Source organism: Gouania willdenowi, chromosome 5 (assembly GCF_900634775.1).
Source record: "Gouania willdenowi chromosome 5, fGouWil2.1, whole genome shotgun sequence".
NCBI classification, from domain to species: Eukaryota; Metazoa; Chordata; class Actinopteri; order Blenniiformes; family Gobiesocidae; genus Gouania; species Gouania willdenowi.
The window spans coordinates 22,850,806-22,873,528 of NC_041048.1; the positions used below are offsets into that span (position 1 = coordinate 22,850,806).

The following is a 22,723-nucleotide window of genomic DNA, read 5'->3' on the forward strand; positions in this document are numbered from 1 at the left end:
ACCGCCTCCGCTCATCTCTCACACCTCACACTACTGCCATACCCATTCACAATCTGGTCACCTCCCTTCTGGATTATTGTAATTCCCTCTTGTTCATAAACTTCAACTCGTGCAGAACTCAGCAGCCAGGATCATCACTAGGACCCCCGTTACTCACCATATCACACCCGTCCTCCACCAACTCCACTGGTTACCCATAACACATCGCATACATTTCAAAATACTACAACTCACTTTTAAGACCATCATCAGTCTGGCTTTCCCATACCTCTCCAACCTCTTTCACATTGCCACACCCTCTCGCTCACTCAGATCATCCTCTTCCATCCACCTCAGTCTCCCCTCTTCGCGCCTCATCACCATAGGGAGCAGAGCTTTCAGACGCTCCGCTCCCCAGCTCTGGAACTCACTCCCCCCTGACCTCCGAAATGCAGATTCACTCACCACTTTCAAATCCCAACTCAAAACCCATTTGTTTACACTTGCCATCTCCCTCTGATCGACATTATTCCACTGAATTTCCATTATTGCTCACCTTATTTTGTCTTTCTATTTTTTATTGTTTCTAGTGTTTCTTTAATGTGTTTTTCTGTACGGTGACCTTGGGTACCTTGAAAGGTGCCTTTGAATAAAATGTTATATTATTATTAATATTATTATAATTATTAATAAAATGGATACTAAAAATGGAACTGCTCCCTTGATTCTACACCATTGCTGCCCACTGCCCCACGGGGAGGGGTTAAATGCATTTCATGTATTTAGCTCACATGCCTTTAGCTTCGAGAGAGTGGGCGTGTATGTTCATTTTGGAGGCACGGCCGGCAGCAGACACTTCCTGGGGGGGGATTCAGACTTTTGTGAAGTCACAAAAGTCTGACCGCTCGTTTTTCAGTAGAGGGCAAAGCAGCAGCTCAGAGAGCAGGATCAGTGAGGATTGCTCAGAGATGCAGGAAGATACTTTGGGGGTGTTTTTGATAAGGAATTATTATTATAGCAAGGTTAAAAGTTGATTTAGCATGATATAGGCCCTTTAAACAAAAGGTAAATTACACCTCCCAGCTATTTCACAACACTTTCTAAGAAAACCATAGAGACAACAGTTCACTAAAGAAGTCTCCTTGGCAAGTGAAGCCGCTGAAAGACAAATAATGTGTCATTGGGCTTGAGTAACTCCAGACACAACCTGATAGCCTGATCGGAGAAAAAAATGTAGAGCAAAGCAAAAAGCATACATACATTTAAACTGAGATATTTTAAGGAGATGTTTGAAAATATGAAGTGTCAGTTGGGTTTTACGAGGTTAAGTGAGAAAACCCCAAATGTAGATTTTCTCACAACTTTTGCCCTGTTTATAGATTAAGCGACATATTTGTATAAAGACAGATGAATGCATTATTATTTTTTGAAAATAACTTGCCACCAGGTTTTCACTCTGCATACCTTAAGAGGAAATCTGTGGATTGAAACAGGAGAGCAGTTGGTGAATGGTGATCCATACAGGGATGTGTAAAGTTAGAAGCAGGCCAGGGGACAGACGAAGTGAGACCTGGCAGGCATGAAAGGAGGGCAGACTAAATCCAGCCAGGGATACATACTGGGCAGCGGGGGGGAGCTAATCTTAGCTCTTTCTCAGAGGTGAGAAGAGGGGTCTGTCTATATTTGCTGCCATAAATACACATACTGACACGGATCCAAACAGCGCTCGAGGCTGTTTTGGCCATGCTGGGTATTCTTAGATGCTGGAGAATAGAAAGGGTAGGGTCACAATACATTTCAACTGGTTCACTTATTATGCTTTCCTTTTTTAAATGACTTCAAGGTGCAAGAGTGTGGCTCCAAGAGACATTTTAATACCATCCAAAGGGTTTACGACTATAGCAGGAGTGTGGACCAGGTGCTGAGCCTCCTATAGGTCTGTGTATGCGTGGGACTGTATTTGGTTGTGGTTTTTTGCAACAGGAATGCACAGATGATGTGGGCTTATTGGTCCGACTCTGTGTTTTGAAACGTACTGTATTTGAAATACAATCTGATGTTCCTTAGATTTAACATCATATCAATCTGCAAGCCTCAGCAAAAAAGAACAAGCACGTGTACTTGCTGCAGTGTTGATGTAATCCTGCCACCTACAGGTGATTTGAAATCAATACAAGATGACTCCTGATGCACATAGCCTTGAATCTGGCAATGTTTACATTCATGTTAGCATTATTATTCATAAATAAATACTTGATTTATTAACAGTACTCAATAGTAACACCAAAAAATGAAAACATCCTTAATAAGTTGCCTTTTTATTTAATTTCTGTACAATTTTAATCATATATTTATACACACGTCTTCAAACGAAACAAAACACTTGCCCCCAAAGGAACCCAGCCCCCCCCCCAATAAATCTCAACATCAATGATGCAATGTTGCGTAAGTGGTGTTCACTGAGAAATAAATAACACAAACTTTCAGACTCCTGCGCGCACACAAGAGGTTAGGTTGAACAAGGTGGGAATAAAACAGCAAACAAAGAGATTTGCACACATCAAAACGCTCACACATCAGGCACCTGTGTGCTGAAAAACACCTCAGAGACAGAATGAGGAAACAAAAGGCACTGCCAGCAGGAATAACATGTGATTTTAGTGGTAGTTTGAGAAAAGTTCCTAAAAGGGATGTGGCTGCAGATGACAGGCCTCATTTATGAGTGAGTATCACTATAAAAATAGTAGAAAGGGTGATTTTCTGACAGCATTTATCTAATTATATGTACACATCAGGGTTAAAGAAATACAGTAAACTGATTTGCTTTAAATTAACTTATATACTTAATTTATACAAATCTAACGTAAAATCCAGAAAAAAGTTTCTTTTTTTTTAAGAAAAGACACTTGACTTTAGAAACATTTTGTTACATATGAAAATGTTTAAAACACATTTGAAAATAATTTTTAAAATGTATTCAAAATAATAATAATTTCAACTTAAAACTCATTTTCCCAAGTGTGGTTCTTTAGAGAAATTCTACACAATTTTTACGGTTACTTATTGTTATTGATTTTTGTATATATTTAATTGATGAAATGGATAGGATATTCACAGGGCCAAATTATGTCAACATTAAGTACATAGACTGACAAGATTATTTTGCACAGAAAAATCTTAGGGATGCGTAGCGACGTTGCAGTATCACCAGTAGCTATCGGAGGCAGTGTGGCTTTTTGAAAAAACTTTTTGTTTGCGAACAAGTTGTTAAGCTGTTGAGGAGCTTTAAACATTTTGATAGATATTGCCTTTTTTTTAACGAGGTTTACTGTTGTTATTAATTTAATAGTTTTAAACCGCAGAATCGGGGCGGGGGCACTCCTGGGCACATTGCAAATGATCCATGTGAAATTAGGGGCAGTGATGTAAATTTAATTAGAAGTGGACACATTTGTTTTCTTTTATAAATGGAGAATAAATGAACTCTTACAATTAAAAAAAACATTTCTCGACTATACGGCCCAATTAGCAAACAGTGGGAAAATACGTCAGATTTGAATAATGAGGCTGGATCAGTAAGCACTAGTGACACACAGACCCTCTCTTTAAAACACAACTCCTATTATTCACAAAGCCAAACACAGTAGGAATGATATATATATATATATATATATATAAAAACATATGCAAATATTAATCGAGAACAAAGTTCCACCTTGTCACTAGTTTTTCCAGTGTCATACACACACACGCGTTGCAAACTCATCTATTACCATAATGTTTCATATTTTTTCCCATTTCTTGATGTGAAAGGTGAGGCGATGAGAGGCAAAGAAAAGAAAAGTACACGTCCATCCACAGAGTCATGAACCAGTCATTGACCTTCATCAATATTGTGCAAAATAGAGGCTTGCTTCATTTGAATAACAGCCTTAAAGTCAATAAACTCTCACACATTGTTCTATTCTGACCGTGGCTCAGGTGGTAGTGGGTCGTCTTCTGATCGAGAGGTTGGGGGTTCGATCCCAGTACCTGACTATGTGTCGAAGTGTCCTTGGGCAAGACACTGAACCCTAAGTTGCTCCCAGTGGTCGACTAGCGCCTTGCATGGCAGTCCTGTCCCACTGGTGTGTGAATGTGAGAGTGATTGGGTGAATGAGCTGATATGTAAAGCGCTTTGAGACTGCTTCAGTGTGGGGATAAAGCGCTATATAAATCTAGTCCATTTACCATTTACCATTTATTCTCTGTAAAATCCCCTCAGCAGATTTGTCCCTTTAAGCTTTGGTGTAAAAATTCATTCACATTACCATCAAAACCAAACACTAGACTTATGTGCACATGGCAGGAAAACGTGGCTCGCAACTCTCAGCAGTTCATGGGAAGTGAGTTAGACAAGGACTCAGGCCAGAGTGAAAGGAAATGGACACCAACAGTTATTATGTGAGAAGACACCGGGGTTGTATGTATTTTTGGAGACGTGAGGCAATAACTGTGTGTGATTGACACTGATTGGGCGAATAAAGAAGCGAGGCATGACCTAGAATAAGGGGATGTAAGATAAAGCACGGGTCTCAAACCGCTGTTTTAAGTATTTTTGCTTCCTGAGAAAACCAGAATATTAATCACACTTTATAATTCCACTTTGAAAATTAAAAGCATATATCAATATCACATTTTCAAACTCATTCCCTAAACATCCACCTTACAATTCCATAGATTCTTATTGAAACAGAACAAATAACTAATCTGGAGGAAACACGCACGCGCACACGCACGCACACACACACACACACACACACACTAAACCCATGTTATGATTGTCCTTCCAATGATGCAGGGAAAAGCAATCATGCTTTCTGTTTTAATCCGAGCTCAGTGTGCATGTGAGATGAGCTGATCGACACATGCATAAGTAACACTTGCAGTAGCAGTAGCAGCAGCAGAAAAAGAGGGAGTTTCTTTCACAAGTTCTTCAGCTAAATCAAGTTCAGAGGTCGGCTCTCAAGTTGCAGTGCGCGTGTAGAGGGTTCCGTCTGTGAGGGTGTGTCCTTGGCAATGGGAAACATTACTGGATCTGAGTGGGGACCTCACCCCTTGGGGCAACTCCTGATCCTCCACAGGGAGCAGATGCATGGATGGAGGAGGGTGGGGGCAGCGATTTTGTTTATCCTGAGAAAGGCTTAGCAACTTTATGTACAAGTGGAGCTGTGGCACCGCTCTGTGACAGATAAGGAGAAGTTCCTGTTTCTGGGTAACGCAGTTCCAAAGGTCAGTTGTTCCCTGGGTGGAAGTCATAGGATGACATCTGCGGTGTCCTGTCGTCGCAGGGCCTGCAGTAGTTTCTGTCGGTAAACAGCATATTTTTGCTCCACTGCTCGAACACGCTCCGCCTCCTCTTTCTCCAGGATTACCAGGAAGTTTTGAAGCTCAGGGACAGAGAAGGCATGCCACTGTGGGAACAAACATATTTACACATCATTGCTGTGAACCTCCTTAGTTTTCATGGGATCCATATCTATTTATGTGCCAAGTTGAACAGCAAGACACAGCAGTTGGTGTCGGCTGTTCATGGACATTCTGTATGTAGCGTGTGTAGCATGTGTAGCATATGTAGCATGTGTAGCATATGTAGCATATGTAACATGTGTAGCACATGTAGCATGCCACCAGGTTTGAATTTACCACCCTTAGAAGCTTACTGGCCACCCCAGCTGCCACAATGCAAGATCAGTAGTTGTGTGTATTGTCTGGCATCTGGCGATACGATTCGTATCCCGATACATAGGTCACAGCACGATACGATATGTCCCGATATTAAAGTATGAGGCGATTATTGCAATTTTTTTTTTTAATATATGACTTAAGAAACAACACTAATTTATGAATGTGTACACCTTCATGAGAACATTATATATGAAATATATTTTATTGGCATATTTTACACTCAAAACATTGGCTTTAACATGTCATGTGCCAACAACTTAAAATAAAAAAAATAACATACAATCTGCCTGTGGTTTTTAAACCAACTTTGACTTTAGTGCAACATGACTTTAGTGCAACTTAACTGAGGTATATGTCTAGAACAATAAATAAATGCAGAAAGTTAGTACTTTCTTTTTAGATTGTGTTGAAAAAACAAGCTGGTCAACATGTCCAGGCTTCAGCACTTCTTTGTGTAGTTACAATGTCTCCTGCAGTGGAAAAGACATTCCTGGTTAAATAAAGGTAAAAAAAATAAAAGTAAAAAATAACAATCAATCAATATGGATGCATTTTGAATCGATCTGAGAATCGTGCGACGTAAGATCGCGATATATATCCGAATCGATTTTTTTTCAACATCCCTAATGATCAGCCTCGTCAAAAACAGTAATATGCCACAGAAGCATTCACTATGCAAAGAAGAACTAACTACAGATACAATGAAGTCAACTCAATGTATTTATTATTTTATTTACTTTTGTGAATGCCACATCTTTTATCCAGGGTTGGGGTCAACTAAAATTGCAATCGCAATTGATAGTGAATTACAATTATAGCAGAATTTTAATTGTAACTGTAATTGAAAACATCTGTTGCTGTTACAATCATAATGGAATTCTAATTGAGTTCAGGTAATTGACTTTGCAATTGTAAATGGCAATAAAATTATATAACAACTGTCATTTAATTCAAAATCAAACCTGGTGAACCATGTTACAGTTCTATGGCTCACACATATGTACCGTAGTCAATCATTATTAAAATGGATTTCATATCAAGGTTTCCTACTGCATTTCAGTTCTGTTGAGTATAATTTAATAAATTGAAATTGAGTGGTACACTGAAAAAAAGTCTCATACGCCCACACCAAAGACATTAATAATACCAATATTATCATATACAGCTGATTTAAGACAGGGGTTCAAACTGACCCTTTATCATAAAAGATGCTAACAGAAAGCTAACACAGAATGATACGTTTTATGAGGTTATACATTAAAGGCTCAGTCATTGGCATTATTTGAATTTGAACTTTAGGAATTGGGAAAGTAATTGCATTTGACTTTTAGTGGAAAAATAATCATTGTAATTTTAATTGTAATTGGAAAAAAAATATTTTTGAACAAAAGTAGAGCTAGTCATTAATGGTGATATCATTTTAGGACTGTGCGGTATTAAATAAAGAGCTATACAAAAAACCATCTACAGATAACATGTATAAGAACGTTTGTGAGCATTTCAATCTTACCTCTACTTCCCCTGTCTCGTTCTCCTTCAAGACAAAGCTCAGCTTGTCTGCATTTGGTCCTGCAATCAGACGAAGGAGAAGAGGACGCTCGCACAGAGGAAGTTTCTGGAACAAGTCTGAAAGAGAAGGACGTTTTGGTTTGATGTCCACATGACTCAGTAACAGGATGTCGTCTCCTCACCTTGTCCGTCTCGGTGCGTCTGCCTGTACAACGCAAACTTGCGAGGATTGTCCAGCACCATGAACTTCTTCAGCAGGCCCTGGATGACTTCTCTGGTGGTGGTCAGAGAGCTAATGTGGAGCTGCTTCACACAGTCACATGGCAAGTAAAAGGACGTTCGCTTCTCAGTGAGCCCAGACTCAACCACTTCATTGTCGTCAGCGTGGCTGTGAGGGTCCGTTTGACCGGGGGCTTCATCTGAACCCGCCTCCTCCACAGCAGGGACAGTAACGGGTCGACTGAGCCGCAGGTGAACCTTAATGAAACCTGTGTAAGATCCATCTGAAGCCTAGAGCACATCAGGTGGAAGATGGTTGGTATAGCAACAGATAAAACACATAGGGCTGTATTATTAGGAGCAAAGGAAAAAGGCTTAAATAGTGTGTAGCTCAACATTATATTCTTTCTCACCGTTTGCATGAAATGATGCAAAACCTTAAAGCTGCTATCTGGAGTTTCTGAGAAACATCTCGATGCCCCGCCCTCAACAGCTCCACTTCCTCTCCCTGCCTCTACAATTTACCAGAAGCCACGCCTCTACTTTTCTGCACACGCATCACGGAACATAACAAGGTTGCATCAGGTCACATTGATATAGGTCTATGGGTCAGGTAAAAGCCACAATCATATTTACCTGTTTGCTGTTGTGACGTGCTGCCTTGTTAACGTGCACAGTTCCGCATTTGTTCCCCATTTGTTTAGGGGTCTATAGGACGAAGGAGGGACTTATGTACATTAATGTATATGAATGACCACCAGCAGTAGATCATAATAAAAGACTAGTTAGCTATTCTTTTCGCATTTCAAAAGGATTCATACATAAACATAGATTTCTCATAAACTCTGGATATCAGCTTTAAGATGGGTACACATAAAGATAATTGGTCTGTTTTTGTCCGGACTTTCCCCCTTGACACAAAAACCCGATTATGTTATGTTTTATAAGATTATCCTGTAGTGTGTTGAGAGTGAATTTGTCCAACATGGCTGACCCCAACTTTACTGAGTAGGAGCTCAGAATTCAGGTAGAACTCCAAGTAGAGGTATGCATTGCCATGAATCTGATAATATGATACAATTCACGATACAATATATCTCAATACTAAACAATACAATATACATCACTTTAAATGGCAATATCAGTAATGACAAATTTTACCTTTACACTTATGAAATTGTATGAAATACAATTTATTAGAATTTTCTAAAACTTGCAAGAACAAGTAAATGATAACTAACTGTAATTTAAATACCAATAGTGTTGTGTTCAAGACCACACTATCCGAGACCAAGACTTGCCCGAGACCAGAATGCACCAAGACTTTCGGGAGCCGAGACCGAGTCAAGACCAAGACCGAGACAAGCCGAGACCAAGACCATAAACATTTTTTTTTCAATTTAAAAAATCTATAAATAAATAAAACTATGACAAGGTTCAACAGTTAAATAACATTCTCTCTTTAATTTTAGTTTATTTTAAATACATTTGACGGATAAAAAAGGTGCCTGCAAAAAATTAACTAAAATATTAAAACTACTACTGCTACTGATAAATTCACAATTATTCTACATATTTGAAAACAAGATTTTTATGTCAGCTGAATGTACAGCAAGTGTTTAAAAGCATTTCTGCCAAGAAATAATGATTCTTGATTCTGATTCTTTGAGTTGTGCAGGTCAACAGGTCACAGATTTCACAAGATAATTTTTTAGTTTGAAAAAGCCTTTACACAGGTTATTTTTATTAATTCACTTAGTTGATATAGTTTAATTTAGTTGCTGTAATATAACTAGGATATTTAATTAACAAAGGTTTCCAACTGTAACTGTAAAAGTGAAACTTTCTGAAATAAAACTACAAACAAGTTGTCATCAGTCTAAAAAACATAGAGCTACAGGTAGATGTGAAACTAAATAAAACAAACTCAAACCCTGGAACAGTCATGTGACAAATCAACCAATTGTTCTTGTTGAGAATTATTATTATTATTATTATGGATATAGTGGAAACAGAAACTATAAAAAATAATTATATTTTGAACCTGTTTATATTGTGGGGAACATATTATATACATAAATGTAATTGGAGTCTAAAGCAAAAAAACCCACCACTTTAAAAAGAAAATAGACTAATATAAGACCTCTTTACAGTTATTTGAGTCATTCTGTGCTAGTGCAACTCTGCGGCGATGACGCGCTGGTGACGACATAAACCAAGATGGCGACGGCCCGGACTACAGCAGACATTATGTAATAAAGCCTTAAAAGACATGGATATAATGAAAAGAGTGGATGGACAGATGCATAAACATGCAGACTTTCACACGGACACACACAGACTTATTAAACACACACAGACCTCAGTAAACACGGTAAACGGAACAGGCTTCACCGCTCGGCTGGCACTAGGACCCAGAAGCAGAGTAAGTGCGTCCCCTATCCAGCATTCACAGACTGTAACATCATCAGTTTATCATTTTACCAGTTGTTAAAGCTACTGTCTTTACCAGGGAGATAATATTTATTACTGGTGATTGTTTTCTGGAGTTTTACTGGGATTTTTAGCGGTGATTAGTTCATATCTCCCTTGCGCTCCACGGTCCAAACTGACACCGTAGCCACACACGTATTAGTGTGTCACACACGTCACTCAGTCACATTAAGGAAGGTTGTGGTCATTATACAAGGTGGATTAAATAATGAATAAAGGATTGTTTTATCCTGTTCTTCTCCGTGTTATTATCACATTATAAAAAAGTTTAAAAATAGCAGGAATTAGTGCTGGTCTCGAACGGTCTTGACGGAAAATCCCGAGTCCGGGCAGCCCGAGTCCAAGACAAGACCGAGTCAAAATGCTTCAGAGTCCGAGACAAGACCAAGACCTTTAAAATTTGGTCTCGAGACCGGTCTTGACCACCACAACACTAAATACCAATATTAAAAACAAGTCTAAAAAGGGCCCAGTATGTTTTATAAAAATAAAGTGCGATCAACTTCCAAACTAAAATGCATTGAGGAGTGAGGTCGTTTAACAAGGTCTGACGTGGTTCACTGACACCTGTGATCAAGAATTTACGTGCTATGCATATGTTAGCACAATTCCAATGTTTTTTTTGTTTAAAAACATCATGTCGGATCGATGCGATCATCGCGCAGTGAACTATCATGATATATCAACGGATAGATTTTTTCTTACACCCTTAACTCATTGAGTGCCATTCATGTCTATAGACAAGAATTGGTTTTTTTCGGCTGGGGTTGCTAGGAGACAGTGTGACGAAGCTCTCCGATGAATATCTAACTTGTACCATGATGTAGTGACTAACTGGTGACATGTAGGTGGCAGCAGCGCACCTTTGGATGAGAGATCACCCATGATGGGCAGAGCTCAGAGGGAGAGGAAAAGAGTTTACGAGACAGAAAATGGTGCTACGAGTGTTGATGCTGAAGTTCTCAGCAGCTCACACTCAACTAGAGCATGTCTGGAACCTAAGTGGACAATTGAGAGTGTCGCGATGGTGAGATAAAAAAATCAAAAAAACGGGGCAAGCGATGAAACTCTGCATGTCTGGGAGGAGGAGGAGGAAGTTGTGTGTGTGGGAACTAACAGGGGGAGCGACTTGGAGGAACGCCAAAATACAGCAAGAAATCCATTTAATTCTGACATAGATAGCATAATAATAATGTTGCCATCAAATGCCCGGTTTCAGTGTTGTTTTTATAGTTTTATAGAAGGAAACGAATGTTGAGGTGTTCCTAAAGCAAAAAAAAAAATTGCTTCAAAGTCACTAATAGATTTTTTCAGAAAAAGACGTTTTTCTCAACTTTTTGTCACAAACTGGCGATTTGTGTGAAACTTGCCTCTATTTAACTGTGGATTACAGAAGAACGAAACAAGCTAGAAACGAAATCACATTTTCTGATGAAACTAGAGACTTTCAGAATCTGGTGGAATTCAGATTGTCATAGTACAAAATATTCTGTGGGTCTTTAAATAATAGTCCAAATGCTCTCAAACGACTGGCATTGAGGGGGTAGAGATGTTGAAAATGGCTGGCACTGAATGAGTTCATTTCAAGTCACTTTTTCAGGTAGAAGATCGGAAAATCCCGAGTTTCGAGTTAATGAAATGCAGCATTAGATCACGTAGTCTGGTTTGATCACGCAAGATTTCAGGCTTGGAGAAAAATCAATGATGGGACAGAATGGTTTATGGGTCTGGTGTGCTGTGTTGAGATTATTGGAGCAAACACACATGTACAATCAAAAAGGTTCTAAGCCTGATTTTTATTTATTTATTTGCCTGATTTTATTTAATCTTCATGTGTGGAGTATGGAACAGATCAAAATGGTTCTATAGATTTATAAAATCCTTCTGTGTGTACCCTGCTTTAGTGTTCAAAACGTGTCATAATGAAACCTTTTTACAGTAAGCGACCGAGTGCCACTTAGAGACATGGGTTGTTTATTCATTATTCTGCCGCTACTTTCTACATCAAATCCTTCTCAAACCATAGAAGCCAAGGAGCCGCAAGTTTTAAAACCACATTGAAACTTGTGATACTTTCTTTAACAATGTACTTTCTCTCTTGTTTCATTAGATGTTGCTAAATGACAAACAAAATAACACCGAACTGTTAAAAAACTCACCAGTTTCATGCCATTTTCAGACACTTGTGAGTTATACTCTTCTATCCTGGCGTGCACCTCTTCCTCGGGAAGATCTGTCGCCTCTCCCTCCTCTTCCTCCTTGGTCTCACTCTGCATTGATGTGAGGAGATAAAAAAGAAACATTGACATACTGGCAGCTGCATGTTTTACTGTCACCAGCAGGTGGTGCCATAACTGTGCCCTACAGGAAATAACACCAGTGTAAATACAGTGTGCTGCTTCATGTTCAAGAAATACAATTAAAATCAAGAGGAAAAGCTGAGTATTTATCTGGTTTGAAAGCAGAGCTTTAGCTTTAAATAATGCAGCGTCTGCACGGTGGAATGGACACACACTGCCTTCATGTTTGTGTAAAAAATTTCCTGTTTTTATTGACATCAGGGATAAAAAATAGTGAGACACAGCACAAAAATGACAACTTTCCTCTCGTTTATTTATTTCCACTGAGTAGAGATGATTCAATGTAAGGAGGAGGAGCAGCAGGAGGTAAGAGAATGATGAACTAGAGGCTGCTGAGCCAGCCTTAGCAACACAGAGTTTGACCGAGTTATTTATAGTACTGTGGGATGCATCCTCTCCATCTCATAATAGGTTTTTTTTTTCTTTCTCCTATCTACTGTTCATTTGCAATTTCTGGTTCGGGGAAAAGACACACAGTGGATGTTCGTGAAAGAGGAAGAGAAAGAGACGTAGGGAGAGGGAGAGAGAAGTGTGGCACGGATCATTTCTGAAGGGGAATCCTTAAGTCATGTGATGAAGTCAATGTGTCTTTCAGTACAGAGGGTATGTGTGTGTGTGTGTGTGTGTGTGTGCACATAAATATGATCCCTTGATAAGACACGCACACAGGATGAAGCTCATCCTGGCTCAGCAAAAAAAAAAAAAAAAGGTGTTTGATTTAATGGTTTAATTTCTGTTGGGGAGCCAGTTTATGTGTGAATATAAAGACTGAGCTGCATTTGTAGACGGTTTTTGGTTCTTTTTTCCAGACATTAAGTGTAAGAGTAGATGTTGCTCTATACACTGACGTCTTCTGAGGAAGATGAGAAACATCGCTGAAACAAGAGAGAAAATGTTCTTTACCTTAGTCAAGCAAAGATAAAGCTCAACATCTACTCTTATATAGCGCATTCACACCAAACGCGTCAAAAGCGGCAGCTTTACATTCACAATATATGGTGGACGCGCTTCTTGAAGCTTTTCGTGCGGCGGACGCTTTTGACGTGCGTCCGGCGCCTCCAATGCGGCCGACGCTGGAGTTGGGATTGTTGAACTTTTGGAGCATATCGCGGCGCGTCGACTAATCAACCGTGACGTATTCAGAATAATGACAAGAAAAAAAACACTAACCGGAGACAGATGAACAGGCAATATTCTGCTGGAATAGAGCGCCTGGAGTTGGTGATGCGAGATGCGAGCACCGATGCGGGTCAGCAGGTCGTCAAACTGGGCACGGGAGAGTCGAAGTAGCGCTGAAAGCGACTCTCGTCCGAGCGCAGTTGCAGTGAATCCAGAAACGGCGCCGAGGCGCAAATAAGGCCAAGCCACTCTCTCAATAATGTAGAGCCGATGAACAGGAGTCGGAGGATCCAAACTCCAACCTTTTTTCTCCATTAAACCACACTTCTCTATAGCCCTCTAACATCATGGTGCGCACAGTCACACCAAATTACAGCCTTCTCAACACAATAATGTTCCCCACCACTTCATAGTCACTGGATGAATCATGAACGTAACTGATCACCACAATATCATCCATTGTTTGAACACCACTGGCAACAGAGAAGCCCCTCCCCTCAACGCGCGTCCCGAGCATCTTCGACGCTGGTGACAACCGTCTGTATTCAATGAGCACAAGCGTCCAACTACGCGCGTGAGGCACGATTTTGACGTCCGAAACACGTTTGGTGTGAACATGATGAATGTTTATTAAGAGCTGCATTTGAGATTGTCCATATTGTGCTTCAATCTAATTGCTTTTATCATCCATCCATCCATCTATCCATCCATCCATCCATCCATTCCATCCATCCTTCCATCCATGTTGTGACCCGCTTGTTCCTTTTTATTTTCAGAGTTCTCTCTAATCAACAACAAGGCATTCCTCAGTGCAATTATAACCCAGCTATCATTGCAATCTTTCAGCAGATAAGATGAAAAAAAGTGATGGAGGAGGACATCCTTTCCTCATAATGTCTCGTTACAAAAATATTGGCAAAACACAATAACCCTATCTTTAAAATTCACCAAGTCGCCTCAGCTGAGTTTACACCATCATCATTCAGGTTTGCTTGCTTCACCCTATTATTAATGATGAGTAAATATAACATATACAGTCCATCGGTTTGAGTCCCCTTGTTAAAGTGTTTTTCAATCTGGGGCGCAGGGGAAGAATTAGAGGACTAGGGAGGAAGAGTTTGAAGAATTTCTTCACAGCTGAATGCAATGAAAAAAAAAAAAAGAGGGAAAAAAGCCTTGCAGGAATTCCTGTGTTTGTAAAGGAGTTTCTAAATGTATCGAGGCAGTGACCCTGCCCTCCATTACTGCATACCAGTGAGAGTGCTGCGAGGACAATGGAACACTTTTTGTCCCATAGTGAACCACAAAGTCACAGGGAACAAAGCCATTTAAATCTAAACTGAGCTATACAGTCTATAACTTTCCTATATATAGTATATAAAACATTATTTTCATTTATACAGTAAAGGAAAATACAAAATAAAGTGTAATACTAATAAATGAATTAATTATAAATAACAATAAAGTTTGACAGGTAATCTTTATTTTGGCACTCATTTCATTAATCAAACTAACAACAATTTTAGATAATTATGCAGACAATTCAGATGAAATGGATAGACCCGTGCGTTTATATATAGATTTAGCAATAATATTAAAAATATAATATCCCAGGGACTTCACAGCATCGGAAGCAAAGAAATGTGTTGATCGATTCCAGGGTTGGGGTCAATTACATTTTTCAATTACAATTCCATCTTCAATTATCCGCGTTCAATTACGATTATGGTGACCGCCATTTTTTCCAATTAAGATTAAAATTTCCCCTTGAAAATCAATTAAAATTACATTCTTAATCACTAAAGTTCAAATTCGAATACTCTAAATCACAGAGCCTGTAATAAAACATAGCATTCCCCTTGTGTTAGCTTTCTGTTAGCATCTCTAATGATAACAGGTCGGTTTGACCCATGTATTAAATGAGCTGTAAAATACATTAGGCCTGTCAAAATTGACACAAATTTCCTTTAACGCCACTATTTTTTTAAATGTGCGATTAACGTACGCCCTGTTGGAAAACTTGCAGGAGATTGGTTGAGCTTGGAACTGTTCCACACACTCCGTGTCAGTAAAAGGCGGTAACGCCCCAAATGGTGGAGGCCGACCACTGATAAAGACCACGAAGAAGAAGGGTTAACAATTCAGGGGTGGTTGACAATTCAGGTAGCAACGTGTTTGTGGACACGGGAAAAGGGATTTTGGATGGAAAGTGCATGGAAGTACCTGGCAACACCTGCTACATCTGTACCATGCAAGAGGTTATTTTCACTGTCTGGGCATGTTGTTCAGAAGAAGAGAGCTGCCGCCTGAAAATGTAAACATGCGTGTGTGTTTGAGCAACTGGCACAGTGCTAAGAAACCAAAGTAATGAGGGCAACCCACATACAGTATATAGTAGCTCTTTGGTTTTGTTCAATTTGTCAAGAATAGGATGGGAAAGGATAAGACATGATTACACAGACTTTGCTGAATACAAGAGCTGTTAATGGCACATTTTTATTTTTTTTTGTAACACCCTATGATGAGTAGGGTTGGGAACCACTGGGTACCTCACAATACGATACGATATGCGATACAAAGCTCACAATAACGATTGTCTCACGATATGACAATACTGCGATTATCGATATATTGGTCAGAAATCAATCTACGATAATCTATGACATAACATTTTGAAAAAAAAGATTAAGTGAAAAAATTTAATTTTTATTTTATCTCTGAAAGACAATAAAGTGAAAAAGTGTCCAATGAACAGTGACACTATTTTAGTGCAACATTTCTGTAAATAAGTGTCAACATACCAATGTAAACAAATAAGTATCTCCAATAGTGCTTTCTGTAAACAAAAAAGAGGGTCTTTCTTACCAGTGACACCATTACAGTGCAATATTCCAGTAAACAGTGACAACATTTCTGTGAAGACCTACCTGCACATTTTAGTGAAAACGTAGAAAAGGTTTTGAAAATAATAAAATAAATCTTAAATAAAATTAAAAAAATCGATACCACAAGCATATCGATAATTGATCGTGCGAAAAATATCGTGATATATGCCGTATCGAGATATCGTCACACTCCTAATGTTGAGCCTCCTTTGCAGTAAGGGATGATTTTGTGTTTTGTGTTATGCTTTATTTTTACCCATGTGAGGCGGTTAGGCACAATCATATCGTGTGCTATTTGCTTTGAGGTGGTACGTTTAGATGACGATGTGAAAACATCTCTGTTGTGATGCAGAAGGATCAATTATTTATTTTAAGCTCTTTGAAAACTGGATGTTTCATAATTCTTTCCAAATGTTGAGTTGGACACAACATTGTCAATTTTGAATTCATGTTAATGTTCCCATTTGATGATTCCTGTTGGGCTGAGTTTTAAATGTTGCAATAATAAATATTTTTGCATTATGTAAGCATATTGGTCCACTCCTATGTTTATAAGAGTATTATAAAGTTGAAAAATATCCTTTTAATGTATAATCAGAATATCTGTAATATTACGTGAATATCTGTAAAAGTCACGTTTTCCTATTAGCTCTGTCTGCTAGCACATAGCATCTCTTCTTCACAGCAAAAATATCTGCATGCCAACCGACCACTGGGTTACCATCGCCCTCTGCTGGTCCAAACAAATATCTGACGTGAATACAATGCAATGACTGTTTTTTTTTTTTTAAGTCTAATTGTTAAGGCACAAAATACATTTTCAGTTGCACTTTTAAAAAGAAAAAGAACTATTACGCAGTTTTGCATTGTTTACTATAGAACAAGAATTTAAATTAATAGGTTTCTTCTTCATTTGTATTATTCCTTTATTTATTTCGTTCAAGATTTATTTTTAGTTAAATTGCATTGTTTTGAGTAGTTTATCAAGGGATTATTTTGACAATGAAAAATAAAAGGAAAACAGTACAGTTTTTTATAGTTTTGAACCCAAAAAAAAAAGGAATATTTTTCAGTCATCATATGTCTACAGTCCCATTTTGTAAAATAAATCGTGAGAGAATGGTATCGTGAACCCAATATCATGAATCGAATCGTATCGGGAGTTGAGTGAATCGTTACATCCCAAGTTAATTATGGAAGTCGTGCGATTAATCGCGATTAAAAAATAATTGTTTGACACCCCTAACATATATATATATATATATATATATATACAAATATTATCATCATCTAATTTATTTTTCATCTCTTGGTTACCTTGCTAGGCTTGGTAGTGTCAAACTGACAGGTAGCGCGAAAACTTGATATGAAACATATAATAATAATAATAATAACAATAATTGTTAACTATGTATGTGTAAGCCATAGAACTGTAACATAGTTCCACAGGTTTAATTAAATTATAAATGACAGTTTTTGTAAAATTTCCATGCCATTTATAATTAAAGTCAATTATCTGAACTCAATTACATTTAAATTATGATTATAACAGCAACAGATTTTTCAAATAACAATCACAATTATATTTACGTCATAATTGTAATTCATTATCAAATTCGCAATTACAATTATAATTGACCCCAACCCTGGTTGATTCTATAACTCTAACCAGCAGCTCATTTTTACGAAACAGTGTTTTGGTTCCAACAGGAGAAACAAACCCACAGCTCATTTACCCACAATGCCTCAGTATGCTCACCTTTGCATAGAAACCACACTGAATAAATCCAGAGAAAATAACTAAATCAGTTTTGTATCTATGATTGTCCCTCACATCTTGTTTAGAGGTTAAAAAGGTTGAAATCATGTAATTTATTATCTGACCATATGGCAACACAAAAGAAAAAAAACAACTTGGTGAATGAACATTACTAAACTGTGGAAAGCGTTTCCATTTAGTCTAAAGCAAATTAGCTGATTTAACAGGAATTCATTTGTTGATGTCAATCAAATTTTAATTCCAAAGGTCAATTTATTAGGGTAATTGTAACAGATTTTTGGGGTTGGACTTAAACTTCTTGGGTTATTTAACCTTGAAAGATACAATTGTGAGTTACTTCATTTTATAGTGTAGTTATTAAAGGTGCAGTCTGCAACTCTTATAAAAGTGACTTTCATGTGCGCTCAGCAGCCTCCGTGTGGCTGCTGTAAGTGACAATGTGTTGTTGCTGCTGCTAAGGTTTGTGCACATATATAGAGAGAGAAGCGTTGCAGTAATATGCTTTCAACAGAGCATCTTATATCACTGTGATGTTGCTGTCGGACTAACGTTAGCTTGTTAGCTCCTCTGAGGAAGGGACTTTGGGAGGTTTGGAGGCAGGGCAAGAGAGCAGCGGGGAGGGAGGGGAAGAGAGGGATCTGAGAGTTGCAGATTGCATCATTAAGGGTGGGAGAAAATAGTGATTCATGTATACGTATATTGCCATACTTGTGTGTGACAATATCATAAATCAATATTTCTCCCCGAAATCAATTTTTTCGAAATGTTTTTATTTCGTTTTTGCTATGTCTGCATATTTTGTCATATGTTAACACTACATACCGTATAATGTAATGCACTTAATGCACTGGAACTATGACTCCTATATTGTTTCTACAAGTATTTGATTCAACTTTTGTTTTTTGATAAGAAAAATAAAAGCTAAACAATCAATAATATCGAATCTCAAAACTTGGAGAATCGCAAAAGATCAGAATCGCAACATATATCGAATCGGCGACCAAGTATCGTGATAAAATCGAATCAAGACAAAAACCACATAGTCCACATAGTATTTAAAACTACTGTAGTATAATGAAATTAAGTAATAATACCCAGTATTAACTAACTCACAGTTATATTGTACAAGTTTAAATAACACAAGAAGTCAAAGTCTGACCCTACATTTTAAAACCTTTAATGTAACATGTTGCATGTTTATTTGTTTGTGAATGGAAATGTCTTTTTCTACTCTATTTGCTCTTGTCCATTTACTGGGCTTAGTTCACTGTTCAAGCTTATTTCAATTAGTAGTATTTCTGATTACATTGGGTGGGTTTAAGGAAGACTCCACACACTTACACTCATTTGTTCGTACAAAACCCTAATTATCCTCCCACGAATGAAAATTAACTGTGGGAGGAAACAAGAGTACCTAAAGAAAACCTATGGATATGGATAAACCTATGTAATATGCAAAGGCCACAAAGAAAGGTCTAATCATGGCTTCACTGATAAACAAAGGTTGTTGCGTTAACTCACCCACTGCCACTGATATGCATGTACGTCATTTCAAATCCGAACCTTCACTGCCATCGACGTATATGTATAGCTTTTTGTCAGAAACTGGCAATTTGTGTGAAACTTGCTTCTATTCCACTGCTGATTACGGAAGAACAAAACAAACTAAAAATATAATATTTTTTTCTGAGGAAAGTAGAGTCTATTCTTTCCGAATCTGGTTTCAGATTTTTATATTCATAGTACAAAATATTCCGTGGGTCTTTAAAAATCAGTCAAAAAGCTCTAAAATGGCTGACAGTGAGGGTGGTAGCCGTTCTGAAAATGGCTGGCACTGAATGAGTTAATATCAACACTTGGTATTACCTAATGTGAAGTTGATGATTTTTTTCCCGAATGCTCTAATTATTTCAAAATCTCAACAGTTTGTCTTTATCACATTGACATCATACTCTACATAATAAATATGTGATTAAACTCTTTTATACAGGTGTGTATTAGAAGACAATGCAAGTTGCATTATTATTCTTGTAAACACATTCCTTTATTAAAAAGGGTTCTACTGCAGTTCATATTGAAACTGATTGGAACCTTTTTCTGATTTAAATTGAGCAGGTTAAAAACAGTAATATTAAGTAAAGAATTCTTATACAATTGAGATCTTTTAGAGAACATGTGGTCCTTCCTGTATTATAATGAGTTCCACATGATGACATCATAGTCAAAACGACATTTTTAAACATCAGATGCACTACCTGTAAATGCAGATAGAAAGAATGGTTGATATGTTACATAACATTTACAGCTCACACACACAAACACACACACACACACAAACTTTCACTATGATGAGACAAGACAGCAGAGGTCATATGACCGCTGGAAAGTCACAGCAGAGAAATCTGTGTTCTTCTGAACACACACACACACAGACACACAAAGACACACAAAGACACACACGCACACACACACACACACGTACGCAAAACTATCAACACATTATCAAGGCGATAATCAACATTATTGAGGTTCACCTCTGAAAGCCATCTGAAGTTATGGTGTGGCGTTTATGTTCTGTTATAGTGCAGCAGATATTTCCATAATTATGCAGTTCTCTGTTTCGTTTTGTTTCTTTGGATGTCACATCAATGATGATTCACTTAAAAACATTTTGATGCATGAGTTCCTGTCAGTACCTGTCTGTCAGAGCAAACATGATGGGGGAGGGGATTGACAATGACCCACAAAAGAAAAAAAAAATTATGTACTCCACATTTAGTTGATGTGTAATAACCTTTACAGATTCAAATGCAATCCACGTTACCACACTCTGTTTGGTGACATGGTGACACGTGGCAAGCTGCTGCTTTAATGGTCGTAAAACATAAAGGAAAACCCTTGTAAGTGTAGTGTAAACGGGCTGCATTACCTCACTTCATTTGGAGAAAAGGCCAACAAAGAAAACACACTCCTCTTCCTTTGCTACTGGATTTTGAACAAACAACACCCTAATATCCATATAAAAGTTTTCATAATGCCATTTTTCTGTGTATATGTAGTATTCAATCTGTTGATTAATTGAAGTTACAGGTTTATTTCATAAATGCAAGTGCTTCAACCAGGGATAAACGTTTCAATGTAAGTGTTACATTATCTGATAATCTTCACAAATCGCACATCAAATGTTAAATGTTAAAGGTCCTATATCATGCAAATCAAATTTTTTGAGCTTTTACCCTTGTTACAATTTAATTCCTTATCAAAAACACCCCCAAAGTATTATTGGGCTTCCTTCCTGCATCTCACAGAAATCCTCAATAATCCTGCTCTCTGAGCTGCTTCTCTGCCTTCTTCTGATAAATGAGCGGTTCAAATTCTAGTGATGTCACGAGCATTCTGAACCTTCCCCTCCAGGAAGTGCTTGCTGCACACATGCCCATTTTCTCTGGTGCTAGAGTAATGCGAGCGGCCAAAGAACATCTGTTTAGATGGTCATTGTCCTTTCTTATCCAGTCTGCACAGGGAAAAGAAATGGTCTTTGTTTTTGTACCAAACGATAATGTCTGGTAACCAAAAATGCGTGTTTGACTGCGAAAGTCCTCGGAATTTGTTCAAACTTTCTGAAGAAGAGTCTACTCGCCAGAAGTGGTTGGAATTTATCTCTGGGAGCACGAGACACACCATCCAGCATCCGTTAGTCTGTGACCGTCACTATACACTGGACTGCTTGGTGAACCTTGGCCAGTTCCAAAGTGGATTGTCCAGGAAATGACGTCTTCAAACCAGAGCCACTCCCACAATAAAACCCACTGATGGAGAGGCCACAGCCGCAAGTGTAATAAACCTCTAGCAAAACGTTAGCCATACTCACTTCTTCGTCTGTATATATTTGAAATAGATTCTTGGCCAACACACACCCACATACAGCCAACAGTCCATCTCATGCTTTATTTACATTTGGATACTTGTAACAAGAGGTAGGAGAACTATTAATCAAACAATGGAACTTTAAATATAAATTACCACACGCACCCACGCACACACCAACCAAACAGACCCACTCACATACTCATTATTAGTTTTTTTCCTTTAATTTTTATTTTAAAGTATTTATTTTTTTATTTTTCTTCATTTATTTTTCATATTTTTTACATTTTATTTCTTAAATAACCACAGTTTGTTTAGTAGTCTGTATTATCTGGTAGTTAACACATATCTTGTAATAGTTGTGAGCACAATGATAATCCACTGTTACTCATTGGATATTATTCTCCTATAAGCGCATGCCACTAGTATGTCACTTAATTGTTTATAATTCACATTGTATTCTGTAATCAATATACGTTTACCTCACTTGTTTTATTGTGCACTGGTAAATCTTGTGTGATGCGGAGCTTAGATTAAAGTCGTGAATCCTACCTTGATTACATTCAATTGTGATTTATTGAGGAAAGTGCTTTGAAGAGTTGTTCAATCATCTCAGAGTGCCACCTAAATATTAAAATATCAATTCATAACATCCCCTACATAAGACAATGTAAATTAGCTCAAAGCTAAATTTAATGGATTGCATGAGATGGAGACGCTGTATTTTTAAATCTGTATATTGTCCCTTAACAAATGTGGCACAATTAGGGCTTGACATTAACTGT

The 22,723-nt window shown here is 37.9% G+C and overlaps 1 protein-coding gene across 3 annotated transcripts in view; it reads right to left on the reverse strand.

Annotated features, from left to right (window-relative positions):
• Positions 1–4,104: 4,104 nt before the first annotated feature.
• rassf5 (Ras association domain family member 5) overlaps positions 4,105–22,723 on the reverse strand; it is a 48,739-nt gene continuing 30,120 nt past the window's right edge. For all 3 annotated transcript variants that reach the window (XM_028445911.1, XM_028445912.1, XM_028445913.1), the window contains 4 exons: positions 12,087–12,197; positions 7,398–7,725; positions 7,217–7,332; positions 4,105–5,432 (listed from right to left, as the gene is read on the reverse strand). In XM_028445911.1, coding sequence (XP_028301712.1) covers positions 5,274–5,432; positions 7,217–7,332; positions 7,398–7,725; positions 12,087–12,197 — 714 coding nt within the window. In that variant the 3' untranslated portion in view covers positions 4,105–5,273. The remainder of the gene's footprint in view (positions 5,433–7,216; positions 7,333–7,397; positions 7,726–12,086; positions 12,198–22,723) is intronic.